At 41.6% G+C, this 16318-nt stretch overlaps 1 protein-coding gene across 11 annotated transcripts in view; it reads right to left on the bottom strand.

The window, feature by feature from the left end:
- The window catches only part of LOC126035248 (junction-mediating and -regulatory protein-like), a 440369-nt gene that overhangs the window by 394237 nt on the left and 29814 nt on the right, over positions 1 to 16318 (bottom strand). For all 11 annotated transcript variants that reach the window (XR_007504873.1, XM_049793566.1, XM_049793560.1 and 8 more), the window contains exon 2: positions 7958 to 8131. Coding sequence is in view for 10 of the 11 variants with exons in the window: in XM_049793566.1 (XP_049649523.1) it covers positions 7958 to 8131 (174 nt within the window). In the remaining variant the exon portion in view is untranslated. The remainder of the gene's footprint in view (positions 1 to 7957; positions 8132 to 16318) is intronic.

The following is a 16318-nucleotide window of genomic DNA, read 5'->3' on the forward strand; positions in this document are numbered from 1 at the left end:
AAAACTCTAAAAATGTTAAATAAAGTAATTACAGAAGGCATAGGCAATCTTGACTAAATACTGATATTTGTATTCGAGCTTAATTATCCTTGTAACTTTTTTTTTTTTTTTTTTCCATTTTAGTAACTCATTCTGATTGGCTCAGCCTTGGCCAGCAGTGGATCCGTCTTGGAGCTGGCTGGCATTGGCTCTATCAGACATGGGGGGAGCTTCTGGCATCTTCTCACAGCAGCCACCCCTGTAGCCCTCTTTCTACTAAAACCTTGCCACTCAAACCCAATACAGCTTATTAGTAAATACCTGAAAATTCAAGATTCTTGTGTCTTTGTGTATTGGTTTTGTGTGGCAAGGTTTTGGTAGCAGGGGGGGTTACAGGGGTGGCTTCTGTAAGAAGCTGCTGGAAGCTTCCCCTGTGTTCGAGAGAGCCCATACCAGCCGGCTCTAAAGACGGACCCGCCGCCGGCCAAGGCCAAGCCAATCAGCGATAGTGGTAACGCCTCTGTGATAACATTTTTAAGAAGGAAAAAAGTTGGGACAGGGAGAAACAGCCGCCAGAGAGAGGAGTGAGAACATGTAAGAGAAACAACCCTGCAGACACCAAGGTCAGTGAAGAAGGAGGGGGAGGAGGTGCTCCAGGCGCCGGAGCGGAGATTCCCCTGCAGCCCCTGGTGAAGACCATGGTGAGGCAGGCTGTCCCCCTGCAGTCCAGGGAGGTCCACGGTGGAGCACATATCCACCTGCAGCCCATGGAGGACCCCACGCCGGAGCAGGTGGGTTCCCGAAGGAGGCTGTGACCCCGTGGGAACCCCGTGCTGGAGCAGGCTCCTGGCAGGACCTGCGGATCCGTGGAGAGAGGAGCCCACGGAGCAGGTTTTCTGGCAGGACTTGTGACCCCGTGGGGGACCCACGCTGGAGCAGTGTGCTCCTGAAGGACTGCACGCCAGGGAAAGGGCCCATGCTGGAGCAGTTTGTGAAGAACTGCAGCCCGTGGGAAGGACCCATGTTGGAGAAGTTCGTGGAGGACTGTCTCCTGTGGGTGGGACCCCACGCTGGAGCAGGGGAAGAGTGTGATGAGCCCTCCCCCTGAGGAGGATGAAGTGGCAGAAAATAACGTGTGATGACCATAAACCCCATCCCCATCCCCCTGTGCCACTGGGGGGGGTTTGGTAGAGAAATCCAGGAGTAAAGTTGTGCCCGGGAAGAAGGGAGGGGTGGAGGGAAGGTGTTCTGAGATTTGGTTTTATTTCTCATTACCTTACTCTGGTTGATTTGTAATAAATTGAGTTAATTTTCCCCAAACTGAGTCTGTTTTGCCCGTGACGGTAATTGGTGAGTGATCTCTCCTGTCCTTATCTCGACCCGCAAGCTCTTTGTTATGTTTTTCTCTCCCCTCTCCAGCTGAGGAGGGGGAGTGATAGAACGGCTTTGGTGAGCACCTGGCGTCCAGCCAGGGTCAACCCATCACACTCTGATTCAAGCATATGGAAGCATTGTATCTTGAGTGACCATTCTAGTGATATTGCAAAACATTGTTAATGAACACTACTTACAGTGCCTGATGTGGATCGTTGTACTTTAGAAACCTGTGAGGAAAACAGGGTTCTTACTCCTATAGCGTTTGCAGTTTATTTTAAGCATGCAGAACAAAGAACCAGATGGGATGGAAAAGTGGAGTCTAGATGGTGAGAATGAGCGCAGCGATGACTGAACGCCAAGTGGAGAAAAGAATGATTCTTTTTAGGTTGGATTTGGAAAGTACATACTATGTGGCAAAACTCTTGCTGAAGGTCAGTCTGTCTATGTCTTTCTCAATTAAGAAACATTTATTGCTGAACTGAGATGAGAGTCTGCTTAATGATTTTCAGATTGTGTTCCTGACACCACCATTACTCCTCCTCCTCCTAGCAACTTGAAGATTCCCTTAGGAGATTGCCTCCTTTCTAGCAGCAGATATCATGATTAAGAAAACAGTAGGAAACAATTCTCTATTGTTGGTTTTTATTTTTCAGGGGAGGTAGTTTCATCATCTGGATATTTGAAAATCTTGTCTGTTGAGGAGATAAGGCAGTGAAAGGGAATCGATTACTGTGTGTAGAATAAGATTTTATGTAATATAAACTTCTGTGACTATAGTCTCTATTCATATTTTTTTTAGAAATTATTTCCCTGTTTTTGCAGTTGATGCTTTCATTTTTTAATAACGTTGTCAAATATTTGTACCAAACCTTTATTTAGAAACTTTTGCTACAAAAGGTTTGTTAGAAACCTCATTCAGTTGTGATTCTGAGTTACTGAGCCAGTGTTTTTTAAATGCATGGTTTTACTGAAGTTGATGTTCTTTCACTGTACTAACATGAGCATAAACTCTTTATTCTCTTTTTTTTTATATACAAACCTATTTGCATTTGTTAAGCAATCATTTCCTGATGTTCCTTTGTGTTGATGACTTAGTTATTAAAAAATAAGATTTTAATAGCAATCTCATTATTTTTCTTATTTCTTGAAAGCTAGTTATGGATTTTTCATGCACAATATCTCTACTGTTATCCCAGTCTACCCCCTGCTGGCTGCACAGTAGTATTAATTAGGTTATCGTATGAAACAAACAGCTGTTTTATTAGGGAGCTAAATTTATAGCAAAAAGAGTCAAGGTAAAAAAAAATAATGTAGAAGGCATCTAGAAAAATATCTTTGAAAAAACAGAGTTATGAAGAAATCTAATTATTTTACATCCAGGAAAAGTATTCCTTATCATGAGCAGGCTGGGAGAAGCAACCGGTCAGTGAAACTGTTTGGGGCATGTTCATAACATGTGCTTTGACCTAGGAAGCTTCCTCACGTGTTGCGTCCATTTAATAGGACACCTTTTGCGGAGACTGGATTAACCACTCAAGATATCTGTACAAGATTCTGTTTATTTCACAAAAGGATCAGACTTATATATATATGTTTCCACAAGGATCTGGAAAGAACTAAGGGCATACAGCCAAACAGGATGTAGATAATATCAGTTGTTTGTTCAACTCGTGACTGTCCTCAGTCACATCTTCCCAGGCACACACCAGGCAATCCTCCGACCTGACCTTGTAAAACTAGTTCTTCAAAGGCTTGGCAAACTTGCAGCACGACAAATTCTAAAGTTCACTCTTGATTCAAATGCCAGGTGTTCTGAGCTGCTCCCACACCTTTACTACTCTTCAAGCCCACATTTTAAAGCATAGCCCACGTCAAATCAGGTGTTAATTAGTTGCAGTGACAGCTGACATAGGGTTACTTGGTATGCTGTATTATTATAATAATAATATAAGGACATAACTACATAGAATGCTTATAATACAATATGCTCTCTGCACATACTGAGCTTACTAAATTAGAAGCTAACATTTTACTTGAGATGCTTTTCAATCTGAAAGCAAGGCTCACTGGAACTAGTTAAATATAATACTAATACAGATCTCTTACCTATATTATGTATTACTAGTCTTAAACACGGTAGTGTATCCAGTGATGAGGGCTGAAATGGTTGCTTAACTCTCCCTTTCTGTCTTTTCAATAGAAGTACAATTTGATACTACAGAATTATCACGTTAATACATGTTACTACATGATAATGATACTACAGAAATGTCACATATACCTAATACAGAAAAACTCTAAAAATGTTAAAGTAATTACAGAAGGCATAGGCAATCTTGACTAAATACTGATATTTGTATTCAAGCTTAATTATCCTTGTAACTTTTTTTTTCATTTTAGTAACTCATTCTGCACTTTCTTCCATCCTTACCCTGCCCTATATCCAAACTTTATCTTTCTCCTTGTCAGTCTTTATATTTAAGCAGTATTATGTGTTCACAACTCCCATTTCACTGAGGTAGTAAGCATCATAAATACTGCTATGCATGAAAATGGAGCTAATCCCTGTCATAAGGGTTTATAGAAACCTAAGGATCTTTGTTCCATTATTAAGCCTTCCAGAAAAACATGCAGCAAGTTGACACAAACCATTGCATACACAACTTCTATTTATAAACCAATTCCTTTACCCTAACTCCACGGTGTAATATATATATTTTTCATCATCGATACAAGTACTGCTTTCTCTCAAACAATGAAATGAATAAAAAAACAAAGAAAAAATGGCATCTTTCTCTGCCACATAACACAGATGACAAAGATTTATAACTCAAAATTGCCAAGTTAGGAAGAGAACTTAATGTACATTAGATGCAACTATGTACGACTAAAGTAATTAACCACAGAACATGCCTCTAAAGTTTACCAATGTTATTCTTTCAGGAAAAATAAAAAATGAGGTATTTTAAAATTGAAACACAAGAGATCAATGAGGTTTAAAAAAACAAACAACTTAATTCATGTTCCATACTCAATATGATATTTATCTTCTCTTGTTTAACAAAAGAAGAAAAAAATTAAATTGAAAAAAATCATCGTTTCCCATGCTACAGCTACAGATTCAGATAAAATGGGAACTATTTCATCATGCTGAAGAAGGCTTTCTATTAAATGTATTGTGCATAATCTTCAACAGTATAATACATCTGAAAAAAAATATTCATCACAATTCTCTATGCAGCAACATTTATCATTCTGGGGGAAAAAAGCACTTTTAGTTCAAATATCATTACATTATCTCACAGAGTTAGTTTCAGATTGCTGAACTTTCTGAAAAATTACTTTATAGACACAGCAATAGCTCACACTAAAACTAGTTCTGGAATCATAAATCCTCTTGCCTGCCTCCCTCATTCTATACTCAGAGAGAAAACCACTATATTTTTAAATTGAGGCCAGTAAAAACAATGTTGGCTAACTGAATAAGGTGCCAAACAGATAAACTGACATTTGCAATACAGATTAAATAAAACAAACCCATTTTAGCTTCTATGTTACAATACCTATTTTAAAAGAATCAGAAGGCTGCGGTCTTAATCTGCGTAGGTATCCTGGTTTCGGCTGGGACAGAGTTAATTTTCTTCCTAGTAGCTGGTACACTGCGGCGTTTTGGATTTAGTATGAGAAGAATGTTGATAACACACTGATGTGTTAGTTGTTGCTAAGTAGTGCTTATCCTAAGTCAAGGATTTTTCCCATGTTCTGCCAACGAGGAGGTGCACAAGAAGCTGGGAGGGAGCATGGCCAGGACAGGTGACCTGAACTACCCAAAGGGATATTCCATACATGTGACATCATGCTCAGTATATAACCTGGGTGGAGTTGGCCAGGAGGTATCGATCGCTGCTTGTGGATTGGCTGGGCATCGGTCATCGGGTGGTGAGAAATTGCATTGTGCATCACTTGTTTTTCTTGGGTTTTATTTCTCTCTATTTTTGTTATATTCTTTCTCATTACAATTATTATTGATATTATTGTGTTATGGTTTAACCCCAGAAAGCAACTGTATTGGCTTTATGTGGCAAGGTTTTGGTAGCAGGGGGGGTTACAGGGGTGGCTTCTGTAAGAAGCTGCTGGAAGCTTCCCCTGTGTTCGAGAGAGCCCATACCAGCCGGCTCTAAAGACGGACCCGCCGCCGGCCAAGGCCAAGCCAATCAGCGATAGTGGTAACGCCTCTGTGATAACATTTTTAAGAAGGAAAAAAGTTGGGACAGGGAGAAACAGCCGCCAGAGAGAGGAGTGAGAACATGTAAGAGAAACAACCCTGCAGACACCAAGGTCAGTGAAGAAGGAGGGGGAGGAGGTGCTCCAGGCGCCGGAGCGGAGATTCCCCTGCAGCCCCTGGTGAAGACCATGGTGAGGCAGGCTGTCCCCCTGCAGTCCAGGGAGGTCCACGGTGGAGCACATATCCACCTGCAGCCCATGGAGGACCCCACGCCGGAGCAGGTGGGTTCCCGAAGGAGGCTGTGACCCCGTGGGAACCCCGCGCTGGAGCAGGCTCCTGGCAGGACCTACAGATCCGTGGAGATAGGAGCCCATGGAGCAGGTTTTCTGGCAGGACTTGTGACCCCGTGGGGGACCCACGCTGGAGCAGTGTGCTCCTGAAGGACTGCACGCCAGGGAAAGGACCCATGCTGGAGCAGTTTGTGAAGAACTGCAGCCCGTGGGAAGGACCCACGTTGAAGAAGTTCGTGGAGGACTGTCTCCCGTGGGTGGGACCCCACGCTGGAGCAGGGGAAGAGTGTGATGAGCCCTCCCCCTGAGGAGGATGAAGCAGCAGAAAATAACGTGTGATGACCATAAACCCCATCCCCATCCCCCTGTGCCACTGGGGGGGTTGGTAGAGAAATCCAGGAGTGAAGTTGTGCCTGGGAAGAAGGGAGGGGTGGAGGGAAGGTGTTCTGAGATTTGGTTTTATTTCTCATTACCTTACTCTGGTTGATTTGTAATAAATTGAGTTAATTTTCCCCAAACTGAGTCTGTTTTGCCCATGACGGTAATTGGTGAGTGATCTCTCCTGTCCTTATCTTGACCCGCAAGCTCTTTGTTATATTTTTCTCTCCCCTGTCCAGCTGAGGAGGGGGAGTGATAGAACGGCTTTGGTGGGCACCTGGCATCCAGCCAGGGTCAACCCACCACAGCAACTAAGCACCATGCAGCTGCTTACTCACTCCCCCCACACCCAGTGGAATGGGGGAGAAAGTCGGGAAAAGAAGTAAAACTCCTGGGTTGAGATAAGAACGGTTTAATAGAACAGAAAAGAAACTAATAATGATAATACTAATAAAATTACATCAGTAATAATAAAAGGATTGGAATATACACATGACGCACAATGCAAATGGTCACCACTCGCCAACCAATGCCCAGTTAGTCCCTGAGCAGTGATCCCCCCACCCCCACTCCCCCCAGTTTATATACTAGGCATGACGTCACATGGTGTGGAATACCCCTTTGGCCAGTTGGGGTCAGCTGCCCTGGCTGTGTCCTGTGCCAACTTCTTGTGCCCCTCCAGCTTTCTTGCTGGCTGGGCATGAGAAGCTGAAAAATCCTTGACTTGAGACTAAACACTACTGAGCAACAACTGAAAACATCAGTGTTATCAACATTCTTCTCATACTGAACTCAAAACATAGCACTGTACCAGCTACTAGGAAGACAATTAACTCTATCCCAGCTGAAACCAGGACATATTGTTATTATTATTATATTTTATTTAATTTCAGTTATTAAACTGTTCTTATCTCAATCCACGAGTTTTACTTCCCCCCCTCCCCCCCGATTCTCCTCCCCATCCCACTGGGAGCAGGGAGGAGTGAGGGAGTGGCTGCATAGCGCTTAGTTGCCGGCTGGAGTTAAACCAGAACAGTAGGAACTGCTGATTTTATCAAAAGTCCTTCTGAGATGCAATAAAGATGGCATTTGTTATTTTTGGTTCAGTATTTAAAATCAGAATTATTTTTAATTAAAACAAACATATGTGTTATAAAACCGTTTTACCAAAATGTAGTATTCTTCAGCTGGCTATACTTTTTTAGCTCTTAGGAAAATATACTGTTAAAGTGTTCCAACAAATTACATACCTTTAATACACTTCCATGTTTAAGTGTTTCACAATATGAGATGAGAAGCTACTGACTTCTCATGGTTTATCAGATTATCTCAGAAAACTAGAATGAAAAGTAACTTCCTGTAGAATCTTTTAAAAGAATTAACAGTCACATACTGTACAACATATGCCTCTTTCTGGTTTATGTATTAGTCAGTATTCCCAGTAATCACAAAATTGTAAGTTTCACCTTTTAAATTCAACAATGAATTTAAATAGTCAAACATAGTAAGTTAAACAGTTGATGGTTAGCTACATGTCAGAGACATTCTCACTCTTCAAAAGCAGTCCTCTGAGTGAAGGAACTGGAAAAATAGGGTCAACATTTAGTGGAGAAACCATCACTGCATATACTGCATAATAAAAGTAGTAAACAGTAACTAAAAAGCATGATTTCCCCATTTATAAGAACTTCAGTTACCTTTACCATACCTTTATCTGCTGTCTTCTAAGCATCGCAAGTTCCCTCATATCTCGGAATGGCTGTAGTAAGTACTGGTAGAGCTCCATGGTAGCTTCTGCAAGACTACTGTAGGCTTCATCTTCCATTTGATAGAGTTGAAGCAGATCTACCATACTTTCTGTGTTCTTATGTTTTTCCAGAAGCTGTAAAAAAAAGTGCTAATTTTAGCGAATGTGTTCAAACATTCCTGCTAAAAGTTACAGTCATTTAAAAAAACCCAAACATTTTTTAGCCTCTCCTTTTGTATTATCTTCTCCACCCCACAAAATCATCACTCAGACATAAAAAAAAATAAATCTTAAACCCCACCCACATCCTGAATTTAGCCAGTCATTTATGAGCACATCTCTGATAAGCTTAACTCAAAATGTGCACCACTCCTATTAATTTTTTCTTTTCAAAAATCTTTGAAAGGTAATGAGTATGAGCACAAGGAAAGCACAAAAAGCAACTTAGTACAAGAATCTATAACACAGTGATCAAATAAGGTACTTCACACATTTCCCACTTTCAGGTATGAGGGGAGAAGGAGTGATAGGAAAGGAGAGAAAAGAGAAGTCACATTTTGATCTTTCTAGGCTTATTTGGGTTTTTTGCCTATCTGTACTTTGGACCTGCACAGCACCATTATAGCAGTGCAGCTCCAGACCCAGACAAGAATCTATGTGAAACAAAACAGTGATCTGCATTTCTAGTAATTTTGTATTCTGTTTTATTATTTTTCCCTAGACAGTTTAAGCATAAAAGTTCAAATCCACAAAGTTTCCATTATTTTTTAAAAAGGAAATTATCTAAGTATTATAAGCTTTAAATAAAATACTTCAAATAATTTCTATTTTAATTCATATAAGAAAACACATCATCAAAGTCCGTCCATTCCTTCCTTTAGTTCTTACAAAGCCGAAAATTCATTTGTCTGTACAAATTTGCTACAATATATGTTTTTAATTTATATGTTTGTTTTGCATCTATTTGGGGCATTTGCCTGGGCAGACCTCGAATGCTGCTGGAAATCTTTTACCATTTCTAAAAAATTATTCAACTGTTTAACAAAAACTAATTTCATACAGACATCTGGAGTATTTGATGTATTTACAAAGACAAGATTATCTGAAATTAATTCCCCTCTTCTGTAATTTTCAAAGTCAAAATCTCTTGTCCTTTAATATTATCATCTCAAAAGCATATATTCACAGTCCAAGTTTATTTAAACTTAATATAGATTAGGAATACTATGGAATAAGCACATCATATCTTCTATCTGTTCATTCAAGTTGGATGCCAAACCTGAATGAAATAGTCTCCATATACTCAAATACATACAGTATTATTATTGGAAAACAAAATAGAGGGAACTGTAGATTAGAAACTGAAGTTTTGATCAACAGTCCTTTGGTGTCTGGTTCATTTATATCCCAGGACAGTCAAGAGAAGTCATGATTACCATACTGTCTACTCTGTTTGCTCCATTACATTTATATTACTATGCTGTGTTTCAGTTACCTGACCAGATAAGAAAAGATTTTCTCTTTCTTCATCATGTAAAGTTTGCTTCTGAAGATCCCCCAGCTTCCTTTGAAGCACTAAAGATTGGCCAAGATTACAGACAGGATGCAGAGCAGAACACAGAGAGGCACATAGTAGTTTTATGTAATGTTCACCATTAAAATGATTGTCAGATGACAAGTCAGGAAGAGCTTTCCCTCAGCAAGGCTTAGCAGAGATTAAAGGTCTAGGAGACATGGTGTAGAACAATGTGACATTCCTCAGCAGCATGAGACAATTTGTTGTATTACTGTCGTGGTTTAACCCCAGCCAGCAACTAAGCACCACGCAGCCGCTCACTCACTTCCCCCCACACCCAGTGGGATGGAGAAGGGAATCGGGGGAAAAAAAGGTAAAACTCATGGGTTGAGATAAGAACAGTTTAATAGAACAGAAAGGAAGAAAATAATAATAATAATAAAACAGTAATAAAATTACAATAATAATAAAAGGACTGAAATATACAAAACAAGTGATGCACAATGCAATTGCTCACCACTCGCCAACCAATGCCCAGTTAGTTCTCGAGCAGCGATCTGCCCCCTCCAGGCCAACTCCCCCTAGTTTATATACTAGGCATGACGTCACATGGTGTGGAATACCCCTTTGGCCAGTTGGGGTCAGCTGCCCTGGCTGTGTCCCCTCACAATTCTTGTGCCCCTCCAGCCTTCTTGCTGGCTGGGCATGAAAAGCTGAAAAATCCTTAACTTAGTTTAAACATTACTTAGCAACAACTGAAAACATCAGTGTGTTATCCACATTCTTCTCATACTGAACCCAAAACATAACACTATCCCAGCTGAAACCAGGACAATTACCTAAAACAATTTCACCTAGGAAATTGTTCCTATTGCAAGCTCATTTGCTACACCCTTCTGCTCTCCTCCAGCAGTATGCAAAATTCTGTGGCATATGAGTTTTCACTGAGAGCACTGGGTAGTGCTTTGTGGCTTGCAGTTTGTAAAACTAACTTTTAATGAATTTCCTGGGCTAAACGCACATAACCTAGCCTGCATTTATAGGGACAGAAGTCATCCTAGATGCTTTCGGGTTTGAGTCCTAAATTCCTACGGATTTCATGCATTAATCCAACCCACCAGCAGATTTAACCATCTAGGTCTATAAAGCCACCTTCTTCCTCAGCTCCTCTTGCTTGTCGCTAGTGCCTCAGAACAGAGCTGCCATACTCAAGACTTCTCCTACTTCCACCTGGCACTATCGCAAACTCTCTAGCAGTCCCAAAGCTGTAATTATCCCTCTGTCAAGGTAGTGAAAAAACCAAACCTTTCTTCTCAAGCCACCCGTTGCAAGAAGAGTCTCTATTATAAGCAGCAGCTCTACACCACACCGTAATGTTAGCTTCCTTTTAGTTGCTTAGGCTATTAGTATCTGCTTATTAAATAAATTTACAAATTTTTTCATTGTGAAACCCCACTATTCTACTACGATGCAAATCCTAGAGGGCAACAAAAAATGACAAAGATTAGAGAAAACTTATCACCATTTAAAAGAGAATCAATCTCATCTCAGGAACAGAACAATACAATACAGGGGTGGGGGGGGGGTTCTCCTTTATAGACCATTCTTAAAGTCTATTTAATAGTTCTGATTTTCTGGAAGACAGTCACAACTTTGCAAAAGATGGAATTAAAAAGTGCCAGGAAATGAAGGACTGTTTCAATTTTATCACCATCAGTATAGTACAAGGACATTTTAAGGACACTAAAAGCAAGTATCTACTTATAATTGGTTGTTCAGTGAAAATCATGTCCATCACTGGAAATGGTATGATAAAGTAATGAAATATCATGACACTCCTGTACATAGAGATGATAAATAGGCATCATTTCAAGGTCTTGTCCATGTTGTGTGGATTGTCCGGCTCATAGTTCACAAACAAGTTTCACCATATCTAGTGCACACAGGCGACTCATGGGGGGGTTACAAAAGTGACCCAGCCTTGGGTTGCCTTGAGGCCCTGTCTCTCTGCAGAGATGACTCACGGGGAGCTGTGTAGACAGCTTAGCCCTGGGTTGTCTGATAAACCCTAAACTAAACAGGGCGGCGGCTGTGCCATTCAAAGAACCAAAACCTGAACTGAGCCTTGAAATCCCTTAAACAAATAGTATGCCCTGAGTCTCAATCCAACCACCATCCAGTTGCCTGAGGAAGCAAGGTAAAAAAAACCCAAAACCTGGAGGGTTTCAGCTTCAGTTTCAAATTACAACCTTGTGTATTCAAACAATCACAGACCAACAAAGGAAAGATAAGGGGAAACTCCACTCAGATATACATAACCCATTTAGGCATATATCATAATCCACTCAGACATAGTCATACACACCATTCCACAAGTCAGGGGATAAAAACTCTAATATTCAGGTTGGAAATGGGGGAGTCACTTCTCTAACTATACAGTTGGCTTGTGAAGGAGACCCTTCCCCCCCCTTGATCAGGATGCCAGTTGAGGTAGCTTCCCCGGGATTGAGAGCCCTTACCTGGAGGGGTAAGTGAATATTGTTTATGCTTTAAGTTTGTAAACGCATGTGTGCTTGTGGTTGTGAATCGCTTGTGGTTGTAATAATGTACTACTCTTGCCTAAAAAAATTGCAGTAGTGCATTCCTCCATTGTATCTGTAAAACCTGCAATAGTGGCGTGTTAAGTCTGTAAGTGAAGTTCAAATAAATAATTTGCTTGAACCTTGCTGTTAAGTCCTTTTCCATCACATTAATTTGGCATATTTGGCAGGATACAATGGAGGAACTATTGCAGAAATATGGTTATAAACCTTCTCCTGCAGACAAGGAGAAGGCGAAGAAATTGTGAAGTAAAGAGAAAGTGGTGGCATGGGTAGAGCAGTGTAGGAAGGAACAAAAGAAAAAGAAAAAAGGGAAAGGGAAAGGTAAACGTGTCCAGTTCTATTTGGTCTACTGCTGGGGTTTTCTCCAATCCTAAGCCTAGAGGTACTCCCCAACTCCTTCAGAAATACCAAACCCCAAATTAAAAAAATTTTAGTAAGATGGAGACATTGGTTAATCTGGCCAAATGCCTAAAACAACTTGGCACCTTAAAACTGTGCAGTTTTCAAGGTGTTAGTATAAAATACATGAACAATTTTGTGGCATATGTTATGCCCCACTCATGATTAATTCTCAATACAGACATTCAGTGTTACTATTCATTTCATTCAACAGTCTCGGTATGAATTTTTTACTTTCACAACTTTTAATTATATTACTTAAAGAAGTGGGTGGAGGAGGGTAGAGTAATATCCTGTACAGGCCTGACTAGCACTATACCCATTGAATACTGTATTTATTTAAGAATCATGTTTCACATATGTTACATTGTTCATAACTAAATGAATCCATATATTTTAGGCAACTATTATGCAGATAAGACTCTAGCTAACAGGAAACACATTTTTGTCAATTTAACAGCACATATATTTGAACTATATTGCTCAGGCCTCCTGGAAGAGAGAGATATGTATCTCTTGAAATGCCTGTGGACCAAAGTAATCCTTGGTGTATCTGCCCTGGGGGATGACACAGAATAGAATAGAATATTTTCAGTTGCAAGGGACCTACAATGATTATCTAGTCCAACTGCCTGACCAATTCAGGGCTGACCAAAAGTTAAAGCATATCATTAGGGGCATTGTCCAAATGCCTCTTAAACACGCATAGGCATGGGGCATCAACCACCTCTCCAGGGTTTGACCACTCTCTTGGTAAAGAAATGCTTCCTAATGTCCAGTCTAAACCTCCCCTGGTGCAGCTTTGAACCATTCCCACACAGCCTATCACTGGATACCTGGGAGAAGAGATCAGCACCTTCCTCTTCACTTCCCCTCCTCAGGAAGCTGTAGAGAGCAATGAAGTCACCCCTCAGCCTCCTTTTCTCCAAACTAGACAAGCCCAGAGCCCTTAGCTGTTCCTCATAGGACATTCCCTCCAGCCCTTTCACCAGCTTTGTTACCCTCCCCTCTGGATGCATTCAAGGACCTTCACATCCTTAAATTGTGGGGCCCAGAACTGCACACAGTATTCAAGGTGAGGCCACACCAACGCTGAATACGGCAGGATAATCACCTCTCTTGACCAGCTTGTTATACTGTGTTTGATGCACCCCAGGATGTGGTTTGCCCTCTCGGCTGCCAGGGCACACTGCTGACTCATATTGAGCCTGCTGTTGACCAGCAGCCCCAGATCCCTTTCTGCAGGGCTGCTCTCCAGCCACTCCTCTCCCAATTTATACTTGTGTCTGGCATTACTCCATCCCAGGTGCAGAATCCAGCACTTGGACTTGTTATATTTCATTCCATTGATGATTGCCCAATGCTCGAATCTATCTAGATCCCTCTGCAAGGCCTCTTGTCCCTGGAGAGTGTCAACAGCACCTCCCAGCTTGGTATCATCAGCAAACTTGCTAATGGTGCATTCAACTCTTGCATCCAGATCATTGATAAATATATTGAACAGAACTGGCCCTAGAATTGAGCCACGAGGAACACCACTGGTGACCAGTTGCCAGCCAGATGTAGCCCCATTCACTACAACCCTTTGAGCCCTGCTGTTCAGCCAGTTCTTGACCCAGCACACTGCGTACCTGCTCATCTCACAGTTGGACAGCTTGTCCAGAAGGATGCTGTGAGGGACAGTATCAAAAGCCTTAGTAAAATCCAGAAAAAACACATCTGCCGCCTTCCCTTTGATATAAAAATCTTTATGGTTGTAATTTTTTTATAAACTTAGGGAACAAAAAGATAAGTAATCGATGTAAATCACTTGGGTAAGTAACGCTTGACAAGGCAATGGAATAGAAGGAACAAATCAACCTAAAACTAGGAACCAGAAACTTTAGTGGGCTGGTTGCCCAAGAAGCTTGGCTATACCGCATGAAAAAGTGCCCTTTAGGTGAACTTAACTAATTATAATATGAAGACTGCACCTCTAGAAGTTAGGATGCCTGCCTCCACCTGAAGACCCTCACCCACTGAGCTTGCGCAGTAAAATTAAAAGATGCTGCACCTTTAAATGAAGACAAGGCACTGTACACCAATCAGCTTTAAGATATGGAATTATGGGCACCAGTAAAAGGTTGATAAACAATTAGTATAATAATTATGCTAATTTACAATGTATAAATGAATGACTGTTTTAGTGCTGGGTGTGCTAGCTTTGCGGGGATACCCCCTAGCACCCCTTTCTGTGCAGAACTGGCAATAAATATCTAATACCTCGACTTTGTGTGTTATTGGCTTGCACACTGGATGAACAATCCCACAAGTTTTGGGACTTTCCCTCTGTGAACCTATGTTGACTGTGCCTGATGACTGCATTGTTCTTTAAATGCCTTTCAATAGTACCCAGTATAATCTTCTCCATAATTTTTCCAGGAACTGAGGTTAGACTAACAGGTCTGTAGGTCCCTGGGTCTTCCCTCACACCCTTCTTGTAAATTGGAATAACATTGGCTAGCTTCCAGTCAGCAGGGACCTCCCCAGACTCCCAAGACCTTTGGTAGATGATCGAGAGGGGTCCTGCCATAACATCTGCTAGCTCCTTCAGTACTCTGGGGTGAATCCCATCAGGCCCCATGGACTTGTGAACATTCAGCTGATACAGCTGGTCCCTTACAATTACAGTGTCCACAAATGGAAAGTCACTGTTCCTGCAGTCATGGGCCTCCAACTCAGAGGACCAGGCAGTACAAGGTCTATCAGTATTATTAAAGATGGAGGAAAAAAAACCGCATTGAATGCCTCTGCTTTTTCTTCATCCCTATTAGTCAGATGACCATCTTCAACAAGTATTGATCCAATGCTTTCCTTGGATCTCCTCCTGCTATTAACATACTGTATTGGGTCTGGCTGAGATGGAGTTAATTCTCCCCATAGCAGCCCTCATAGTGCTGTGCTCTGTATTGGTAGCTAGAAAGGTGTTGATAACGCACCAGTGTGTTGGCTACTGCTGAACAGTGCTCACACAGCATCAAGGCTGTCTCTCCAACATTTTCACACACCCCCTCAACAGCAGGCTGGGGCTGGGAAAGATCTTGGGAGGGGACATAGCCAGGACAGCTGACCTAAACTAACCAAACAGATATTCCATACCATATAATGTCAGCTCAGATATAAAAGCTAAGAGAAAGGAGAAGGAAGTGGGGGCATTTGTTATTTACGTTTGTCTTCCGGGGCAACCACTACGAGTACTGAAGCCCTGCTTCCCAGGAAGTGGCCAGACATCGCCTGCTGATGGGAAGCAGAGAATAACATCATTTGTTTTCCTTTGCTTTTGCTTTATTAAACTGTCCTTATCTCAACCCACGAGCCTTTCTTTATATTTTCTCTCCCCTGTCCAGTTGAGGAGGGGAAGTGATAAGAGTGGCTTTGGTGGGCACCTGGCACCCAGCCAGGGTCAACCCACCACAAATACTTAAAAAAGCCCTTTTTGTTATCTGACACAACACTGGCCAGTTTCAACTCTAATTGAGATTTGGCCTTTCGTGTCTTCTCCCTGCATATATGAACCACAGCTCTGTATTCTTCCTGCAAAGCCTGACCTTGCTTCCAGAGATCATACAATATCTTTTTCCTCTTGAGCTCCACGAGGAGTTCCATGTTCAGACAAGCTGGTCTTCTGCCCCACTTACTTGACTTTCGACACAATGGGATTGTCCTCTCCCACACTCATCCATTACAATCAGTTGGGCTGATTGTTTTAGCCTGTTTAAATCTCCCGTGCTGCTGGGTGCAGGCTCCACCCCTTGCTGTCTCATC

Source organism: Accipiter gentilis, chromosome W, assembly GCF_929443795.1.
Source record: "Accipiter gentilis chromosome W, bAccGen1.1, whole genome shotgun sequence".
Classification (NCBI taxonomy): Eukaryota; Metazoa; Chordata; class Aves; order Accipitriformes; family Accipitridae; genus Astur; species Astur gentilis.